We start from the raw sequence: 22,567 nt of genomic DNA, 5'->3' as shown, positions 1-22,567 counted from the left end.
GGGCCAGAAGAGAACATATTTTTATCCTATACCTTTAAAATTGATTTATCTTTTGTTTTACTACATGCATTTTATTTGTGCTTTTTAAAATATCTCCAAAGTTAGGTAATATAAAGTGGTAAAATAACAGAGCTTTACTTAGGTCTGTCTCCCCTGCTCTGTAGCCCAGAGCCAGGCTCCCATGCTTCTATCTCTTGCTCCCTTCTGCCTCCCTCTTCACCCAAGGAACGCGATCCCAGTTCTGCAGAAATTCTAGAGATTCAGACTGAAGACAAGGAGCAGCTGGTTAGGGAAGACAGAGAGAAGAAGAATGGACTAAGATAATGAAGTCCCAGGTCAGTGGTGGAGACATGGGCCTCAAGAAAGGACCTAGAGATAAGGGATCAGGGATCCATGGAATGGTGCTGGCCCAGCTTTGAGAAGAAGGTAAAGACTATGTTCTTTTCCACCTTCAGATTCAAGGTGAACCAATATTCCTAGGATCTAGAACTCAGGCCAATATTTTAGGATATTAGTTTTTATTTGTGTTATCATTTTCCTTTATAATTCCCATTTCAATCATTGTCCCACTCTCCCCATAAATCATCTAAATACCTAAAGAATTTCAACACTTTGACATCTATACCCTGTCTCCTACATTTCCTTTCACATGCAATAGCAGAAATTTAAAAAAACCCTTGCCATTTGGTTCAGAAAATATGGTTGTTGAGGTCACTTGGTTTTATCACAGGGATTTCCGTGGATTGGCCTAAATACTTAACCACAACTTATAATTCACTAAAGATCTAAGCAACCAACTTAAAACTGGAGATAAGTTGGAAAACAACTTATTTTTAGGTGGGATTCAACCTCAACCCATGCATGAATCAGCACTTTCAACTGAGGTTATGTGGGCACACCTTTGCCCTAAACTAAATTTTAAAAAGTATTTCTGATAGCTAATTTTCTGGTTGTTCCTATCTATTTAGCTTCAGTTCAGTTCAGTCGCTCAGTCATGTCCGACTCTTTGCGACCCCATGAATTGCAGCACGCCAGGCCTCCCTGTCCATCACCAACTCCAGGAGTTCACTCAGGCTCATGTCCATCGAGTCAGTGATGCCATCCAGCCATCTCATCCTCTGTCGTCCCCTTCTCCTCCTGCCCCCAATCCCTCCCAGCATCAGAGACTTTTCCAATGAGTCAACTCTTCGCATGAGGTGGCCAAAGTACTGGAGTTTCAGCTTTAGCATCATTCCTTCCAAAGAACACCCAGGGCTGATCTCCTTCAGAATGGACTGGTTGGATCTCCTTGCAGTCCAAGGGACTCTCAAGAGTCTCCTCCAACACCACAGTCCAAAAGCATCAATTCTTCAGCACTCAGCCTTCGTCACAGTCCAACTCTCACATCCATACATGACCACTATTTAGCTTAGTGAGGAAAAAAAAAAATCTATAGCTATTTCCCGGAGAAGGCAATGGCACCCCACTCCAGTACTTTTGCCTGGAAAATCCCATGGATGGAGGAGCCTGGTGGGCTGTAGTCCATGGGGTCCCTAACAGTCAGACACGACTGAGCGATTTCACTTTCACTTTTCACTTTCATACATTGGAGAAGGAAATGGCAGCCCACTCCAGTGTTCTTGCCTGGAGAATCCCAGGGACAGGGGAGCCTGGTGGGCTGCCATCTATGGGGTCGCACAGAGTTGGACACGACTGAAGCGACTTAGCAGCAGCAGCATAGCTATTTCCTCAGATTTTTAGAGTCCTCAGAGGTGGGAAAAAAATCCAGCTTCATAGACAAATGGGCAAAGAGTACAAACAGGCAAATTACAGAAAGAAGGTAAATGGCAATTAAATATGATGGGATTTTTACTAGTTATCAGGAAAATGCTAATTAAACATACTATTTTTACCATCAGACTGGGACAGATTAAAAAGAGTAACAATATTAAAGTAGTGATGGCAAAAGTATAAGAAAATTCCTATATCCTGTTGGATGGACATATTAATATTCAGTACTTTAATATTTAATACACACTTTTTGGGAAAGCAATTTGTGAGTGTAGCTGAGACTGGCATCTTATGTAAGGCGTTAATTACTGAAAACTGAAATATGGTGACATCAAAATATTAATGCTGTCTCATTTCATGAATAAATTCTGAAATAATGTAAATTACTCAACTTAAAATTCTCTCAAAAATAGCATAATTATAAAGTTGGCTTAATTATAGAGGTCAAATGAGCTGCAGATGGCATTTGCGCTACCTCCTTAGTGCTACTCAAGCTGGTTAACAGAAATATCATCTTTGTCAAGTTAACTTTGATTCACACAAGGTTTTCAAGAGTTCACTCCTCAAATAAAATATTCCATACCTATCAAAATGTAAATATCTCTGGACGGAGTAATTCCATGACTAAGAATCTAGGTTAGTGACATTCTCGAATAACTGAGCAAAGATACATATGTCCCAGAATGTACCTAAAGGCTTTTGAAAATGCCCACCAATTGAAGATTGTGTATTTGTACACTGGAACACCAGTCTTAGAAAAGACCAAGGTACATCTTTATGTATGCTAACAGAAAAATGTTCACAATATATTGAGTGCAAAAACAAATTTATGAAGTACAAATTCTATTTTTGTAAACAAATACACACAAAATCCAAAGCAGAAAGAATACAAATGTAAATAAAGCTATTATACTAGTTATCCCTGGGAAATGGAACTTGGAGGAAGAGAGGAATTTTCACTTTTAAAATTTTAGAAACCTGTAATAGCTAGAATTTACTGAGTTCTTCTCATATGCTAGGCAAATTCTAAGCACTTCACTCAACTAAACTTCATAAGGACACTATGAGGTAGGTGCTATTATATTTCTAGAAACAGATACAAAGAGATTTGCCCAGGGTTATATATCTAGTGAATTTGGAGCCAGAATTTGAACAGAGGGAGTCCATGTTAAGTAACACTCTTAATTGCCATGCTAACAGTTCACTATACTTTGCAGTGTATGGATGACTTTTAAAATAAAAAATATATAATTTTTTTTATGATCTGTTATGATCTGTGCTTTCCTCATGTGAAAGTATCAATAGACAACATATAAAGGGCTAAGCATGTGTTTCAATAAAACTTTATGCATACTAGAAAAAAAATAAAAAATATATAATTTTTGTCCTTTAACTATACAAATCTGGGGACTTCCCTGGTGTTCCAGCGGTAAAGAATCTGCCTTCCAATGCAGGGGACATGACTTAAATCCTTGGAAGAGGAACTAAGAATCCACATACCACTGGGCAGCTAAGCCTGTGTCTGGCAACTTCTGAGCCTGAACACAAGGACCCAGTAAGGCCAGAAAATAAAATTTAATTAAACATTAAAATTTTTAAATAATGATAACAATAAAGGCAACAGCACCTAGCATATATGTGTAATAAAAGGATACTTCAAAAAAATACAAATTTGGGGGAAAAAATCAGCAAAGTTTTTGATTTTACAATTTAGGTTGCTGTGACATGTATCATTATGGTAGGCAGAATAACAGGCTTCCCAGGTGGTGCTAGTGGTAAAGAACCCACCTGCCAATGCAGGAGACTTAAGAGACCAGGGTTCAGTCCATGGGTCAGGAAGATCACCTGGAGGAGGGCATGGCAACCCATTCCAGTATTCTTGCCTGGAGAATCCCAAGGACAGAAGAGCCTGGCGAGCTACAGTCCGTGGGGTTGACACGACGAGTGACTTAGCATGCACACAGGCAGAATCATGTTACCACCCTTCCCCTCCTTCAGATGTCCTATATCCTGATCTCCAGAACGTGTGGCTTTACATGGCAAAAGGAATTTTAGAGACGTGATTGAGATCTTGATAAAGGAAGACAGCCATGAAATTAAAAAATGCTTGCTTCTTGGAAGAAAAGCTATGACAAACCTAGATAGCATACTAAAAAGCAGAGACATCCTTTTGCTGGCAAGGATCTATATGGTCAAAGCTATGGTTTTTCCAGTAGTCATGTATGGATGTGAGAGTTGGACTGTAAAGAAGGCTGAATGCCAAAGAATTGATGCTTTCGGACTGTGGTGTTGGAGAAGACTCTTGAGAGTCCCTTGGACTGCAAGGAGATCCAACCAGTCCATCCTAAAGGAGATCAGTCCTGAATATTCACTGGAAGGACTGATGCTGAAGTTGAAGCTCCAATACTTTGCCCACCTGATGTGAAGAACTGACTCACTGGAAAAGACCCTGATGCTGGGAAAGATTGAGGAAATTCTGGGAGATAGTGAAGGAAGGGGAAGCCTGGTGTGCTGCAGTCCATGGGGTTGCAAAGAGTCAGACATGACTTAGCACCTGAACAACAAAGGGAGATAACCCTGGATGAACTCGGAGGGCCCAGTGTAATCACAGGCGTTCTTAGAAGGAAACAAGGGAGGCAGGAAGTGCAGGGTCAGAGACGGAGATGTGAACCCGGAAGCAGTGTCAGGTTAATAAAGACTGCTGACTTTGAAGATGAAGGAAGAGACCTTGAGCTACGGGATGGGCAGCTCTAAAACCTGGAAAAGGCAAGGAAACGAATTCTCCCTCAGAACCTCCCGCAAAAACAGTCCTACCAACACATTGATTTTAGCCCAGTGACACTTCAGCAGTCCAGAAACCTAAGAAAATACATTTTTTTTATCATTTAAGCCACTAAATTTGTGGTAATTTGTCATACCAGAAATAGGAGACCAATATAACCATAATTATTAACTTAATAATGATACCGTCTGTGATAAAGATTACAGTACAATCTTGTAATGGGCTGAATTGTGCCCTCCTAAACTCCCCCAGATCCATGTATTTAAATCCTAAACCCCGGTACCTCGGAGTATGACTGTAGTGGGAGATGAACCTTTAAACAGGTGTGTGTGTGTGCTCAGTCATGTCCGCCTCTTTGCAACACCATGGACTAAAGCCCATCAGGTTCCTCTGTCCATGGAATTTTCCAGGCAAGAATACTGGAGTGGGTTGCCATGTCCTACTCCAGGGGATCTTCCAGCCCCTTTTCCAATGAGTCCTTTCCAATGCAAACGTCTCCTGCATTGGCAGGCAGATTCTTTATCAACTGCATCACTGGGAAGCCCAGTAGGTCACATGGGTGGGCTCTAATTTGATCTGACTAGGATTCATATAAGAAGAGGAAATGTGGACCCACAGAGACCCCAGGGAGAGGGTATCCACACAGAGGAACACAGTTCGGATTCTGGTTTTGCTGATGGATTAGATCAAACATGAAGGAGAAAGAAAGGAACCAAGGATAACTTTAGGACTGGGAACATATTTTGGCAAGGGGAGGATTAGGAGGTATTTTTGGACATGTTACCTTTGAGTGCCTACTAGATACCCTTGGTAGAGATAGCAAGGGGGCACCTACATAAATATCTGAGTGTGGAGTTACAGGGAGAGGTGCAGACTTGAGATACCAATTTGGAACTTTCTGCTTATGGGCTGCATTTAAAGCTGGAGCCACAGGAATTCTCTGGTGGTCCAGTAGTTAAGAATCCACCCTGCAATGCAGGTGATGTGGGTTTGATCCCTGATGGGAGAACGAAGATCCCACATGCCACGGAGCAACTAAGCCAACAACTAGAGATCCCAAGGGCTGCAACTAAGACCCGATATAGTTAAATAAATAAAAATAAAAAACAGAAAACTGAGCCAGTCCTCTCAGGGAATAAGTGCAGACTGACAAGCTGACAAGAGAAGAGGCTCATGAGCTGAACCCAGGGCCCCATATTTAGATTTGGAAAGATGAGAAGGACCCAGCAAGGAGGCCAGGAAGATGCCAATGAGGCTGGAGGAGGACCAAGACCAAGGTGCTCCAGGAAGCCAGAGAAGAAAACGTCACCCAAACCAAGAGAACACGGTTCTGGTCCTCTGTCTGGGCTGACACCAACATTGACCACGATTTCTAGAAACTTCCCACTGGTCTTTAGGATGTTAGCAGGAGAAGACCTTTGGAAGAAAAAACTCTGAGGGGATCTTGGAAATGTGATGAAGAGGGGGTGGGTAAAATAAGTCCAAACATCCTATACTTGCTAAGAACAGCAAACAAAGATTAAAGAGCTGATTCTGTACCATTCTAAAAACCTTTCAAATGTCAGGTCATCAAATGCTCACAGCGAACACATAGAGCAAGCATTTGACCCCCTAATATGAGGAGGAAAGGGCTTCCCAGGGGGCACTAGTGGTAAAGATCCCACCTGCCACTGCAGGAGACACGAGAGACTCGGGTTCGATCCCTGGGTCAGGAAGATCCCCAGGAGTAGGAAATGGCAACCCTCTCCAGTATTTTTGCCTGGAGAATCCCCATGGACCGAGGAACCCAGAGGGCTACAGTCCACGGGGTTCAAAGTGTCGGACACAACTGAAGCCACTTAGCACACTATGAAAAGGAAATGGGCTCACAGAGGGGTTATACAGCTGGGCAGAGGCAGCAGAGATTCAAACCTGGCTCTGACCCCTGACCCCACTCTGTGCCACAGTGTACCCCTCTTCTGCTGCCGAGGGCTTTCTGAGGGGTTCTGAAGGATTCCCTAAGAACCGAGGGGGAGGAGGAGGGGAAACAGCAGCGAGGCTCAGAGTCTCCCTCCTGTCAAGATTCCAGTGCTATAGGAAGTCTACAAAGTGAGACACAGACGTCTTTGAACTTGCCAGGCCGATTTAATTTGCTATCTCCGTGCTGTTCCTGGCATGAGACTGCAGCTCACAAGGCTGCAATTTTAAAAGCCTGTTTGGGTGTATTCCTCAACTGAACTCCTCAACTCGCCTCTCTCCGGGGGGGAATGGAGCCAGCAGGAGGCCTCAGTCAGACTCATAAACTCCCACTTCATTGCTTACTCTTCCAGGACCAGGAAATCCACAAGTGGTCGTCCTGAAGCTGATGTTGCCCCCACTCTGGTGTTTTATGAGGGGGCAAGGGTGTTGGAGACGCCTGGGGATGCAAGAAACAGGTAAGGGTCTGGCCCTCACACCTCTATTCAAAAGACAATCACCTCCCAAACTCTGCTGTTGGTCCAGTGGATAAGAATCCGCCTGCCAGTACAGGGTTCAATCCATGCTCTGGGTGGATTGAGAGTCCACAAGCCATGGGGCAACTGAACCTGTGTGTCCCAACTATTGAGTCTGTGCTCTAGAGCCTGTGCAGCTTCACTGCAACTAGTGAAGCCCAAAAGCACCCTATAGGCCGTGCAAGTCCTGAAACAATAGAAGCCACCGCAGTGAGAAGCCCGTGCATCAAAACTAGAGAAAGCCTGTGCCCAGCAACAAAAACCCAGTGCAGCCATAAATAATATAAAAATAAAATAAAACAGCTAAGTTCTTTAAAAAAAAAAAGACAATCACCTCCCATCTCCCTGGCCCAAACCCCCATCTTCAGGTTTCTGTTGAGAGCTGTCAGAAAATCCCATGTCAATGGATGCTCAGCACTCCCTAGTCATATAGCTCCAGATTAGGTACTATTGTGCTTAGAAAATAAAACGGAACCTGACTCGGAAACAAAATGTGTTTTATAGAAGTTTACTTTATAACTATCTTTGCAGAAACCTGTCTATTCCACAATTAAATAAGTAAGGCATGCATGGACTTATTTTTGTTCAGTGAAAAGTAGACAGTCTTCAGCATGGTTCTTTGCAGGCCAGCAATGAATTTCATAACCAAAAACTGAGGACAATCAATCCAGATGTTTAACTGAGGAAGCAAAACCCAACCAAACCTATTCACATGATATAATGTTAAAAGAGAGAAAATCTTTAAGAATTTTGATTATCAAACATCCACCTAGAATGTGCCTTTTTTTAAAATTTGCATTTCTTATTTGACAGTTCCTTTCAATCAAAGTTATGGAATAAAATCTCTTTTAAAGCTGCATGTATGAGCACAAAATAGTCATGGAGATGGTATATTAAAAGCCATGACTTTGATCATATGTCATTAGTTTATTTTTTGTTAGAATCTCTGAGAAAACAATAAAAAGCAGCCTTCTATCATTATTAAAATTGTTAATGGAAATAATAAAAGTTATTTAAAGTAAAATAATTGATGATATGCTTTAATTGGTGATAATTTCTCCTTAGTAAATTACTAGACCAGAGTGTGCCTTTTAAAAATCAGATTTTGGGGGACTTCCCTGGTGGTCCAGTAACTAAGACTTCACACTCCAAATGCAGGGGGGCCTGAGTTCAATTCCTGGAGGGGGAACGAGATCCCACATGCCACAACTAAGAGTTTGTATGGCACAACTTAAAAAAAAAAAGATCCCGCATGCTGCAACCAAAGCTACCATGTGCCACAACTAAGACCAGGCTCAGCCAAATAAATAAATAAAAATAAATAAAAAATAAAAATAAGATTTTTTTTTCCTACTCTTAATGCTTAGGCCTGGCAATGTCAGTAGTTAGCTATGGGATCTGGGAAAGTCATACCCATTCTGAATCTCATTTGAGAAATAGGAATAAGACTATTTCACAAGAATATTATAACAATTAAATGAGAGTATGTATATGAAAGTGCTTGATGTTAATATTATTAACATTGCTTGCTGCTGCTGCTGCTAAGTCGCTTCAGTTTTGTCCGACTCTGTGCGACCCCATAGACGGCAGCCCACCAGGCTCCCCCATCCCTGGGATTCTCCAGGCAAGAACACTGGAGTGGGTTGCCATTTCCTTCTCCAGTGTGTGAAAGTGAAACGTGAAAGTGAAGTCACTCAGGCGTGTCCGACTCATAGCGACCGCATGGACTACAGCCTACCAGGCTCCTCCATCCATGGGATTTTCTAGGTAAGAGTACTGGAGTGGCTTGCCGTTGCCTTCTCCGAACATTGCTTGCTACCTACTCCTAATAAAATGAGAATCTCTAAAACGCCTTCTAGCTTTAAGATTTTATTATTAAGAACTAATTATTAAAGAGTTTAAAGAGAGTCCTTTCTGAGACAAATACTGAAGCAGTTTAGGAAGAAATGATGTAACATCTGAGGTTTACTTTAAAATAATCCAATGGGAACAGAAGGTTTGTGTTTTGAGTATTGTTGAATTGGGTTATGGGTGCATCTGAGCTTTTTTTTTTTTTTTTAACAAACATTCTGTCTACATTTATGTTTGAAATTTTCACATTGAGAAGAAAGAAAGCAAAGGAGAAATTGAAGGGCAAATTTCTACTATTTAGTCCAACTGCTACTTAAGACTGGTTTTGGGGAATTCCCTGGAGGCCCAGGGTTTAGGACTCCATGCTTCCACTGCCTAGGGCCTGAGTTACATCCCTGGTCATGGAACTAAGATCCTGCAAGCCATGTGACATGGCGAAAAAAAAAAAAAAAAAAAAAAGATTGCTTCTCATGAAAACCTGGCTATTAAAAGAAATGGTAGGGATTTTAAAATGAATGCCAAAATGCATAAGAATTTAAGGACTTGATAATTTGATTATGTTTTGGAATAATCTTTTAACTTATTTTTAACTAAAGGAAAGCCATTTTAATTAAATATTAGGGGGAAAAATCATATTTACTACATGATTTAAGATTATTAATGATGGGAATTCCCTGGCAGTCCAGTGGCTAGGACTCAGCATTTTCATCCACATGGCTTGCAGGCACAGAATGGATTCCTGGTTGGCGAACTAAGACACCACAAGCTGCTCGGCCAAATGAAAAAAAGATTATTAACGATTTTTTTGTGGGGGCCACATTTCTTGGCATGTGGAATCTTAGTTCCCCAACCAGAAATCAAATCCATGCCCCTTGCAGTGGAAGTGTGGAGTCCTAATCACTGGACAGTCAGGGAAATCCCTCAGAGATTTTTTTTTCCAAAAGAAATTCGGGATATGTTAACAATTTTCTATTTTTAAAGAACCCAATATTCTATCATATCTGTTATAGGCAATTAAGCACATAGCTACATATCCATATTTCAAATGGTGAGATGTTTGCTACTTCACTGACAAACTCTGTCACTAACTAAAGAGAACTTAACAGTGGCAAGTACATAATACACTCCCTTCCTTACCCTGAAGATGTGACTTCTCTAGAAAGTCTTCATGAGTTTCTTTTGTTTCTCCAGGTTTTGCTGATCGATACTCACTCCTCAGAGAGATCTTCCACCATCTAAAAATTACCTGCGATTGAACAGACTGAAGGTGAGATGAGTTAAAACCAATTGCAACGCCAACAGCCGAGTTTAGGTCTGGGGTCTTTAAAAAAAAATCACTATCTTGGAAGGCACATAAGGCTGTGTGTCCAACATCAGCCGTAACTTCGCAAACTGGTGTCACATCAAATTAAAAGTGAGGTATGTGCATCAGGGAACATTTTCCTTAGAGATTAGGGGCACAAAACCAAAATGCTGGAAGGAATCTTAAAAAAATCTATCAAGTCAATTGATGCTTAAATCACCCAGAGCTGAAAGGATAGGTGTTTCTGAGAACACAGATTCTTTATGTACAGGAGCCAATTTCAAAGTAATTGCTTGGTTCTCCTCCTCCTCTCTGTCCTGTCTACCAGGCAGACACAAGGAATGGATATTTCTCTCATGCAGAATGACAGGTACTTGGGCAGAGCCAGGAAAAACACCATCATGCCTTGACTGATGCTTCAAAGTGTCATTACCCAGGACACGTCTCAGTAATGGATCTGATAATGGTAATCTGATAATGCATTTGACTGATGCATTATCATGTTAATGATAATCTGATAATGCGTGAGCATTTTGGTTTATCAGAAGCAACCTCTTTTCCAGTTATGGACTGCACTTACATTCAGTGTTGATTTCATGACAGTGAACTCTTTCTGCACCAGGGCTCCCAGGGAAAAGATGGGTAAGGAGATAGACAGTACTGAGAAACTGGTTGTCCTCCCAGGCCTGGGTTCTTCCCTCACTGGCATCACCATGTCAGGTTAAAAATGAGCTCAAGTTTCTACTCAAGGAGAAATAGTTAAGCAAGTGAAACTCACTAAGAGGCCTCCCTTTGTTTAGTTTCCTCTCATCCACCCTGTCCATTCAGCACTCCTGGTGCTCCTCACAGATCCCGGTGCACCTCCCTGGGCCACTGCCCTGGTCTCTATCCATTCTCCTCTCTTTTCTGGAGGCCCTTCCTGGTGCTGGTCTGGGAAGCCCATCCCTGCAGCCTATGAACTGCACAACTCCTGTTCTTCCTCACCCCTTTCCCCTTGCCTGTGGGTCTGGGCATCAGCCAGCTTTCCTCCCCTTCAAGAGTTGCCTCCAAATGCCCTAACATCTCCTGAGGTCCCTTCCCTCCAATCTCCCCAACCACTCCCCATTTCTGAAAGATGGCACAACTCTCTCTCAGGAGGGAAGAGATCCTTCATGCCATCTTACCTAGCTCCCTGCCCACTAGAAAGTAGGTCCTCAAAAAATACTCATGGGATGAACTAGTGAAGTTGCTCAGTTGTGTCCAACTCTTTGCGATCCATGGACTGTAGCCTATCAGGCTCCTCCATCCATGGAATTTTCCAGGCAAGTAGGTTGCCATTTCCTTCTCCAGGGGATCTTCCCAACCCAGGGATAAAATCCAGGTCTCCCGCATTGCAGGCAGATGGTTTACAGTCTGAGCTACCAGGGAAGCCCCATGGGATGGGATGAACTAAAGAGTGCTTTTCACTTAGATTTTATTGCTAATCTCTACAAGATCTTCCCTCGTAGCCCAGTTGGTAAAGAATCTGCCTACAATGCAGGAGACCTGGGTTCCATTCCTGGGTCAGGAAGATCCCCTAGAGAAGGAAATGGCAACCCACTCCAGTGTTCTTGCCTGGAGAATCCCATGGACAAAGAGGCTGGCAAGCTAAAGTCTATGGGGTCACAAGAGTTGGACATGTCTTAGCAACTAAACCACTACCACAGGAGCTGAGGGGAAAATATGTACTTAAGTTTCAGAGCTCCGTAATCTCACAAAACTGAGGTAGCTAATTCCCTTTAGAAAATCCCTTAGCCTTCCTATTTTGTTTTTTTTTCCTGGTATGAGGCTCACCAAAATCATTCTCTTAAGCATCTTTCTGCCCCATCTGCATAAAGTTAAGGGTTTATCAGTCTCCTAGGGCTACCATAGAAAAACACCACAGACTGGGTGGCATGAACACTAGAAACTTATTCTCTCACAGCTCTGGAGGCAGGAAGTGCAGGATCAAGGTGTTGGCAAGTTTGGTGTCTCCCGAGGCCTCTTTCCTTGGCTTGCAGGTGGCATCTTCTCACTGTCCTCACATGGCCTTTCCTGTGAGTATGTGCAACCCTGGTGTCTCTTCCTCTTCCTTTAAGGACACTGGTTCTGTCGGACTAGGGCCCCATCCTTATGACCTTATTTAGTTCTTGACAAGTCCTATCTACAAATACAGTTTTCAACATAAGAATTTAAAAAGTGTGTTAGTCACTCAGTCACATCCAACGCTTCATGAACCCATGGACTATAGACCTCCAGGCTCCTCTGTCCAGGGATTTCCCAGGCAAGAGTACTGGGGTGGGTAACCATTCCCTTCTCCAGGAGATCTTCCCAACCCAGGGTTCAAAACTGGGTCTCCAGGATTGCAAGCATATTTTTACCATCTGAGCCACCAGGGACACAATTCAATCTATAATGAAAGGGGATCAGGAGTTAACAGTAGAAGAGCATGAATCTTGGAACAAAGATAGACCTAGCCCATTTATTTAATCTCTCTGCACTTCTATTTTCCTTTCCATTTCCTTCTATTAAGTATCACTAAAATTAACATTAAATATTATGACAAATATTTCCTTTCTATTGGATATGCCAGGTCATTTGAATATATGTGTGTTCTTTATGCACATAATCTAGAACTCGTAGGACTAGCTGTGATCTCAGAAATAATTCAGTTCATTTCCTGCCACTCATCTGAAGGAGGAAAACACTTCAAAGAGGTTAAGTCAGAAATGATAGGTGTCCCTCCTTACATTCCCAGTGAATTTAAGGCTTTTGCCTGGACATGAAGGAACTCAGAGATGAAATGATAGGTGAAAAGTGACTTTATTCAGAGAAAAAGGCACATCACAGACAGTGTGGGCCATCTCAGAAGCTGAGGGGCCCCACAATATGGCATGGTTAGTTTTTATGGGCTGGGCAATTTTCTAATGAATAGGAGGGTTATTCCTACTATTTTGGGTGGAGGGGACAGAGATTTCCACGAATTGGGCAACTGCCCACTTTTGACCTCTTATGTTTGGCCTCAGAACCGTCACGGTACTGGTGGGTGTCATTTAGCATGCTAATGTATTACAGTGATCTTACAATGAAGCTCAAGGTCCACTGGAAGTCTACTTACCTGCCATCTTGGATCTAGTTGGTTCTAACCAGTTTTGTCACGTCCCATTCCTCTAAAGGTTGTGCTCTGCCCCCTTTCCTCCTGTTTCACCTACAGCCTACACCTACCAGATGTTATCTTACAATTGAATTCTGACAGAAGAAAGACAGACACTACAGGAGTCCAAAACATGTTTCTGGAAGCTCAGTGGAGTGCCCCGCAGCCCCAGCCCACTTTAACATTCTACAGGAAACTTCACAGCAAAGTTTCTCTCTGGGGCAAGTGCACCTGTTATAATAATCTAATCAGCTACCCCTCTAGCCAGATCAAACAACTGTATTGTAGGTAAAATGGAAGATTTTGGAACACATGGAGTTCTAGACAGGGTGCAACTCCGGAAACATTTGATTACTAAGCTTACTTATGTTGTTCAAAAAAAATGCAGAAAGACACATTACAGCCTTACTTGTCAGCTTCATATCTTGCACATCAATCATTTCATCAATTAAAAATTATTTCTGACATTCCTTCTGCTAATTAATTAAACCCTCAGGGACTGAGTTAGAAAGCAATATTTGAAGTGCTTGCTGTAACAGCCTCAGGAGGGAGGCTCCTCAGGGCACAGACCCAAGTTACCTTGCAACACAGACAAGCATCCAACTGGCTCCTCTGAGGTATTTAAAATAAATGCCTGAGAATAGAACACTTGCCTAAGGAAACACGACTGACTAGAACCAGAAGCCAGCCTCCTCACTCCTCACTCGCAAACACAGGGCTTGTTGTGAGTCACAAAGCTCTCTTTACATAAAATCTACACTGCTCTGTATATCAGAGCAGTACACAGAAATCTGATCCTCGGAACCATAACTTAGCCTTGTCGAGACTCTATTATGTGAGATATTAAAGCCTGTTAAAAGGACTACCCTGGTGGTCTAGTGATTAAGAATCCACCTTGCAATGCAGGAGACACACGTTCGATCCCTGATCAGGGAACTAAGATCCTACACGCCGCAGAGCAACTAAGCTCGTGTGCCACAACTACGGAAAGCTACGTGCTCCAAGCCCATTGTTGTTGTTGTTCGGTTGCTAAGTCATGTCTGACTTTGCGACCCCATGGCATGCAGCATGCCAGGCTTCTCTGTCCGTCACCATCTCCCTGAGTTTGCTCAAATTCATGTCCATTGAGTCAGTGATGCCATCCAACTGTCTCATCCTCTGTCACCCCCTTCTCCTCTTGCCCTCAGTTTTTCACAGCATCAGGGTCTCTTCCAATGAGTCAGCTCTTCGCATCAGGTGACTGAAGTACTGGATCGTCAGAGCCCGTGCACCAAAATAAAAGATCCTTCATGATGCAAGAAGATCCCCTGTGCTGTAACTAAGACCCAGTGCGGACAAATAAGTATTCTTTAAAAAACCTATTAAAACAGAAAAAGATACTAGACATTGTCTCTCAAATTAGTTAAGCTTTTTTTAAGTGACAAAACTCAATACTTGTGACGACAAGGTAAAATGGGAGCCCTCAACACTCATTGAGAGGAGTGTAAATTGACTTGATAGTATCTCCCCCAAACCTTGAAATCATCCATGCCCTTTGACCCAGACATTCTACTCTCAATTTATCAGAGATGTATACGACATTTTTTATATAGGAAAGTTTGTTGTAGTCTAATTATGTGTGTGTGTGTTAGTCACTCAGCTGTGACCCCATGGACTGTAGCCTGCCAGGCTCCTCTGTTCATGGAATCCTCCAGGCAAGAATACTGGAATGGGTTGCCATTCCCTTCTCCAGGGTATCTTTCTGACCCAGGAATTGAATCTGGGTCTTCTGCATTGCAGGCAGATTCTTTACCATCTGAGCCATCAGGGAAGCCCATAGGCTAATTATAATAATGAAAAATCAGTGCTGACCTAAGGGTCCAATAGTTGGGAGTAATTAAATAATCATGGCACATTTAAATGATGGAATACTCTGTCGCCAATAAAATAATTTGTGAAGAAATCACTAATAACATAGATCACTGTTAACGATCACTGGTCAAAAGGCTTGAAAGTATATACACCCCAGCTCCAAATATTTAAAGGAAAATATATGTGCAGGGAGAAGGGGCATTAGCTTGGCAGTAAATGCAACCATTTCACATGAAAGATCCAGCTTGAAGGAAGCCAAAGAGGATCCCTAAGTAGTTATGACTTGGGTACCAGCTCTCATAATATTAGCTTAACTCAGAACACATAGAAAGTTATTCTTATATATGTATCTCTGTTTTGAAAACCTTAAAATCTGTAAATGCTGTTTTGAACATATTCTTATCAAATGTGAATGTTTTGGTAATGAAGAATCCTGCCTGTAAGAAAAGCCACAGAGGTACTTCCCAGGGGTTTTGTGACTGTTTAGAGCTGCCTAGCCACTCCAGTATTCTTGCTTGGAGAATTCCAAGGACAGTGGAGCCTCGCAGGCTACAGTCCACAGGGTCACAAAGAGTCAGACACAACTGAATAACTACCACAACAGACCTGACTAGAATGAGGGTTTCGTCAATCTCCCAGTGAGCAGTGCGTGACTGTCTTATTATGAAGTGGATCTCAGATGAGTAAAATAACTTGCCCCAGCATCTCTTACCAGGCAGAGGCTGACCTAGAAAGAGTCTAGCTCTTTTTTGTTGCCTCATACCCTCTCCAGGAGAGGCAAGCAATCAGCCTCATTATCATTTTGTATCTTAATAGAAATCCTGTGATCTGTGAGAATTCTTTAAAATTGTTGGTTAAATTTAGCATATAGTTAGATTTCTCATGTATTTCCAGGGAATCATTTCAATAAATTTGAAAACTGAGCTTATTTCCAAAAGAGAGGTCTAAGATTCCTCACTAATCCCCCAACATCTTTTCTACACAAATTATCAAGACAATGAGGTATCTGTCATTCACCCAGTGAAGGTCCCTAGAGCTTAAGTCTTTTTCCAACAGGAGAGGGACTCACAAGGCAGCCCTCCAGAGGGCACTGGGAAACGTTGTACACAGCAGGCATCTCAGCATTTGGATATATTTGGACAACACACACCCCAATCCCAGTCCCCAGATCAGAGACCATCCTACTCCCATCACTATACCTGGCTGAAAACTCCTGCTACTGGGACAACAGGAGAGCCTCTGGTATTAGGAATGGTGGCGGTGGTTTAGTCGCTAAGTCGTGTCCAGCTCTTGCAACTCCATGGACAGAGGAGCCTGGCAGGCTACAGTCCATGGGATTCTCCAGGCAAGAATACTGGAGTGGGTTGCCATTTCCTTCTCCTGGGTGTAAAGCCTGGTTTCTGTCATGTTTATTAGGCAAAAGTCTTAATCTCTTGGGACCTCAGCTTCTTCTTCTCCAAGATAACCCCCTATGCTCACTTCACTCAACTTCTGAGGGATGACCTGGGATAAGTGCAAAGTGCCCAGCAGGAGGCCAGACACAGGAGGCCAGCGAGTGAGCTCTGTGAAGGAGGGTCTTTGCCTCTTTCTTTCTCCCTTTGCCTTCCTGTTCCCTTGCTGGTCAGTTCTTCGTATTTATAACACCCAGTTCCAAATACCCACAGACCAGAACCTTATCTTTGTTCTCATCAACTGTCTAACAATACTCAATCATACGTCATTAAGTTCTGCTCTCTTAATTGTATTCTTCAAAGATCTTTAGGGAATTCCCTGGCTGTCCAGTGGTTAGGACTCTGAGCTTCTACTGCGGGGGGAACAGGTTATCCCTTGTCAGTGAACTAAGATCTCAAAAGCTGCATGGCATGGACCAACAAAAACGAAAAATCTTTATTTCGTTCTGACTTGGTATTTGACTTTTCTGATCATCAATAATCATTAAGAATTGCACATCCTTTGCTCTAAGTATTTTCCCCACAGCATAATTATCTGTCTGTGAAAGATTAGGGTGACTTGCCAGATACCACAGACTAAATGAGGCATTCTGAATCTTTCGAAGCATCTGCCCAGGAAATATGATTGTAATTTAGCACATGACTACTTCTGCTTTCTCCTGCAGACTAGTGTTACTCCATGAGACCAAATTTTCCCCTGTTTTGGAAATCATATATGATTAGGGGGTTTTAAAGAATGGGGTTGAGATACTGTGTCAGAGAGAGTTTATGAAATTAGATCTTCTATTTAGTAAAGAAGGATTTTGTTATCTGAACAGTCTACTGAGAAATGGAGAAGCAAAGAATTGCAAGGGCACACTGCGAGTAATTTTACCTTTTGATATTACTCAAAAGCTCACGAAGTACCGGCATTCCAAAACGTAGAAGGACATTATTTTAAAAAATGAATTATAAAGATATTTTATTTCAATGCATATTTAAATTATAAACAATTATGATGTGCTTTGATCCACATTTATAACATCAACTATGCATTCCTCTGTTTGGCTCGATTTGTCTAGACACAGCAAAACTTGAGATTTTCAGCTATTGAAATTGGAATAGTAGGAATTTTTCTATATTGGGAATAAAAGCATCATTATGAATTATGGGAAAGATGAGTCTGAGGCTAAAATGAGAATGGAATAACCTGAAATCTTTAATAAAGGAGAACTGACTGCACTGAAATTCTTTCTTCCTTTAGGAACTCAGAAATGAAGCTGTCTTTGGAGAATTAACTCCTCAACACAGTGGATGTGATTAGGAACCAGTGGCAGACATTGCCAGTTGCTACCTGGCATTTTTTTGCCCACCTGCTCTTCCTACAGGAATCCTGATTTATCCTATGGCCTCTCTCCTCTGCATTGCTGGTGCTCAGCACAGGCCTCACCTCTAGATCCAGGGGGTAGGACATGACTGGTCTAAGCGATTCTTTTTTTTTTTTTCCCTTTATTTTCCCTTTTAGACCGAGCTGTGTGTCATGCAGAATCTTAGTTCCCCAACTAGGGATCAAACCCAGGCTCCCTGCAGTGGGAGCATGGAGTCTTACAAACCAGGGAAGTCCTGGTGTAAACCATTCTTGGTAGGTTTTTCCCCCTGCCAGTGATCAGTGTGAGCGCAGGCATGTGAGACACCAGGAGAAATCTCCAGGAAGTTCTGGGATAGATTTTATCACTTATAAGGAATGTCAACTGAAAAAAAAATTCACTAAATTGGAGAATTATGTTTTATTTGCAGACTTTCTGAGGACTTCAAGTCTGGGAAGCAACCTCTCAGATAGCTCTGAAGAGGTAAGGAGACAGGACATATAGTTTTGTGACAAAGATAAGGTTCAGTTCAGTTCAGTTCAGTCGCTCAGTCATGTCCGACTCCTTGCAACCCCATTAATTGCAGCATGCCAGGCCTCCTTGTCCATCACCAACTCCTGGAGTTCACTCAGACTCACGTCCATCGAATCAGTGATGCCATCCAGTTATCTCATCCTCTGTTTTCCCCTTTTCCTCCTGTTTTCCCTTTTCCTCCTGCCCCCAATCCCTCCCAGCATCAGACTCTTTTCCAATGAGTCAACTCTTCGCATGAGGTGGCCAAAGTACTGGAGTTTCAGCTTTAGCATCATTCCTTCCAAGAACACCCAGGGCTGATCTCCTTTAGAATGGACTGGTTAGGTAGTCAGAGCATTAAAAGATTACCAATAATTAAAGAAAACCAGACATCTCAAGTTAATGACTAGTGCTTTTCTATGTATGGAAAGATGCAAGAATCTGGGCTTACTGTAATCATTCCTTTGATATGCACCCTAGCTATCTAGAGTTGGTATCATGTTTTTTCCCATCCTGAGTCCCCTCATGGTACACTGCTGGGGGTGGCTATAGTCACTAAGGGCTTGACAGCAGGCAATCCGTTTGTCTCCATCCTGAGTTCCCAACATCCTATATATGGCAGCTGACATTTTTCATTCATGAGAAACACAGCCTCTTTGGGGGCACTGGCTACTGTGCTTTGATGTGATCACTGGAGTAGCAGCAACCATTCTGTCACTATGAGGTTGAATGTCACCAGCCTGAGGTGACAACAGTGTCACCTAGAGACAGAACCAATAGATTGTTGAGAGGAGAAGCCAGAGCACCATCACTGTGTTGGGAATCTCTTTCCCTTTAAATGTGTTTTTATGTGAAATAATGCCATATTCCACCAGATCTAGTACACCATATACTGAATGCCACAGCATAATATATTATGTATAAAGAAATAACACTGTGAGGGAAACTAAAACCAAATTGATTTTTATCGCTTATTTTACATTGAAAGAGCTCTTTTATTCTTTACTAGACATACATTTTATTATGTTATTTTCAGCAGTTATATTACAGTGGACCCTTGGCCAACATGGTTTGAACTATACAAGTTCATACATAGGAAAACTGTTTTCACTAAATATTTACTGCAGAACCACATGACCTGTGGTTGACTGAATCCACAAGTATAAAATGTTCAATTGGGAGGATGGACAGGGGAGTTCTAAAAGAACTCACAGCTGCGGGGAGGGTTGATGCTCCACCCCCCACACTGTTCAAGGGTCGACTGTACTTCATTAATTTTATGAATTATATTAACACAATATGTATATTACATTAATTTTAATATAATAAATTTATATTACTCTCATATATACCTAAGGGTCTTCCCAGGTGGCACTAGTGGTAAAGAACCTGCCTGCCAATGCAGGATCCATAAGAGACTCGGGTTCAGTCCCTGGGTCAGGAAGATCCCCTGGAGAAGGGCATGACAACCCACTTAGTATTCCTGCCTGGGGAATCCCATGGACAGAGGAGCCTGGCAGGCTACCGTCCACGGGGTTGCAAAGAGTCAGACACAACTGAAGCAACTTAGCGTGCGCACACGCATGCACACACACACACACACACACATCAGTAGAATAAATAGATGAAGGTATTCCTAACACTTTCCCATATTCAACACCTGAGTCTTTAATGTTTTACTCAGAATGTTATCTCTGTGACATCAAGAGCTTAGCAATCACAGCAATAAGGTGCTGGCTCTTAGGCTGGCTCTGCAGTCACTTTGACTAGCCTCCTTTTGACTTCCGCTTTGGGAATGCTGTGAACATCTCAGATTCACCCCCATTCCCTCCCGTCTCAAACTGTGCTCTCCCAGTGTCTGCATTTTCTTCCAAACTTTGCTTTGATGCTTAGGTTCCTGAGTTGTTTTCAGTTTCTAGCTATTACAAATCAAAGTTCTATAAACATCTGTGTACAAGTTTTTGCCTACTTTTACCCTCTTTATGTTAACTGTCTTCTGTTACTTAGCAATTCTTAATAATAAATTGTCTCTGATAAAATAAGGATGATTTCTGCCTCCTCAGTGGACCTTGCTTGAGACAGCTGTTATGAATCCTTTTTCATTCATTTTTCAGGGTACTTGGTGAGAGCTTAGAACCTGAGAATACTTCACATCTAGAAGACTTTCTTGTATACTTTTTTCTGGAATTTCTTATTTCCAGATCTGGACATCCTGGTCTAATTCTTTTATTATTTTGTTTTCCTTTCCTATTGTCTATTTCTTACCTTTGGTTCTTTTTTTCTAGGAGATTTTTTCTATTTTATCTTCCAACTCTTCCATGGAGTTTTTCATTTTTCCTATTTTATTTTTTTCTAAAATTTCTTCTTAGTTTTCCAAATGTTTCTTTTTTATTGTGTGATGCTCTTATTTTGTGGCTATAATAACTTTCTTATCCTTCCAAGGATATTACTGAGGAGTATTTTATTTTTTGTTTATTGTAGTCATTTTTTCCAAAGTTACATTTCCTATATGTTTTTGTTGTTGACTTGCTCTGGCTTTCCTCAAAATACTGATAGGGGCTTCCCAAATGGCTCAGTGGCTCCACCAGCCAATGCTGGGGCTTCAGGAGACTTGGGTTCAATCCCTGGGTCAGGAAGATCCCCTCGAGAAGGAAATGGCAACCCAGTCCAGAATTCCTGCCTGGAAAATCCCACTGGTGGGCTATACAGTCCATGGGGTCACAAAGAGTCAGACTCTACTGAGCCACTGAGCACAAACACAAAAGCCTGATAACTCTTCACCATTCACATCTATTTAGGAGTAGAGTGCTAGGTAGCTGCGTGGAGGTTCTGGGCATTTGAGCAAAGATTATCCAGTGAGGATCTCACTGTTGGGTGATCTGCTGAAGCTCTTTGGTTGGAGGATCCTATTAAAATCGTAAGATCTCTTCTTGGCTGGTGAAGCATCTTCCAGCTTTCTCCCTGGAGGGTATAATTCTCACTGCCTGAAGCTCTCCATGAGCCACTGGGAAGTCAGAATGAGTCTCTCAGTTCAGCATTTGGATTTGGATTTACTTCCATGCCATCTTTAGCTCTGAGTTCCTCTGTCCCCAGTGACCTGGGGTCCGGAGTCCACTGAATCCTTAGTCTGCCCCTCCAGAGACCAAACTTCCAGTCCTCTCCTGAGGGGTGAGGGAAAGCTGTTGTTGGTTGTGCAGAGGAAAGGGGGTTGGAAGTAGAGGATGAAGAAGGTGGTTCTAACCACATCTTAAATGGGATATCAACCATCACTCCTGTTCACAGGTCCTTTCTCACTTTCTTCAAAGTACCTGTTTCTCCCTGTTTCTGAATTGCCCCTGCTTTGAGGTTCTGGGGTACAAATCTGATTACTTCCTGACTTCTCTACCACTAGCTTAAAATTCAGCTTTTTCAGGACTGTTAAGCCAGCTACCGCTAAGTCATCTTTGTAGCATGCAAAATTGTTGCCTTCATTGCCATTCCCTGTCTCTCTGTCTTGTGGGTTTATGCTTTAGAAAAACCCTATAATTGTTATTTTAGCAGCGTTGCCAGAGGGAGGGAAGATATATAATAGGACTTTAACTAGAAGCTGTGCTTTGTGTATCCTTAAGATGTTTAAAATGCTGTCCAGAACCTGACATACTATATATATCATTTTAATTTAAATACATAGGCTAATGCAAATGATTAAGTTTCCACTAGCAAACTTAGTCAATGTTTAAACTCAGGAATATGTATTAAGTGTATAATGATTTTAAGATGTTTAAACGTTTAAAAGAGTTTGACTATCTACATTTTTAAGTTTACTTCACTATAAACATGTGGCTTAATTTTGTTAGATTTGTAACTATCTCTTCAGATGTCAGAAGTGCTTGATATAGATTGAAATTCTTAAGAGGATTTAATTGAGTGTGTCAGTGTTATAGTAAGTCCGCTACATATGAACGCATTCCCTTCCAAGAGCACATTCGTAAGTCCAGTTTGTAAGTTTAACAAAGTAAGCCTAGGTACCACCTAACACAATCAAATGTATAATACTGTACTGTAATAGGTTTATAGTACTTTTCACACAATAATGTAT

At 41.9% G+C, this 22,567-nt stretch overlaps 1 protein-coding gene across 3 annotated transcripts in view; it reads right to left on the bottom strand.

Annotated features, from left to right (window-relative positions):
• The window catches only part of FBXO36 (F-box protein 36), a 103,230-nt gene that overhangs the window by 29,424 nt on the left and 51,239 nt on the right, over positions 1–22,567 (bottom strand). For all 3 annotated transcript variants that reach the window (XM_069578516.1, XM_069578515.1, XM_069578517.1), the window contains exon 2: positions 10,012–10,120. In XM_069578516.1, coding sequence (XP_069434617.1) covers positions 10,012–10,120 — 109 coding nt within the window. The remainder of the gene's footprint in view (positions 1–10,011; positions 10,121–22,567) is intronic.

The sequence above is a fragment of the Ovis canadensis genome, chromosome 2, assembly GCF_042477335.2.
Source record: "Ovis canadensis isolate MfBH-ARS-UI-01 breed Bighorn chromosome 2, ARS-UI_OviCan_v2, whole genome shotgun sequence".
Taxonomy (NCBI): Eukaryota; Metazoa; Chordata; class Mammalia; order Artiodactyla; family Bovidae; genus Ovis; species Ovis canadensis.
The sequence above is the reverse complement of the archived record's forward strand: the minus strand, read 5'-3'. Positions and strand labels throughout refer to the sequence as shown.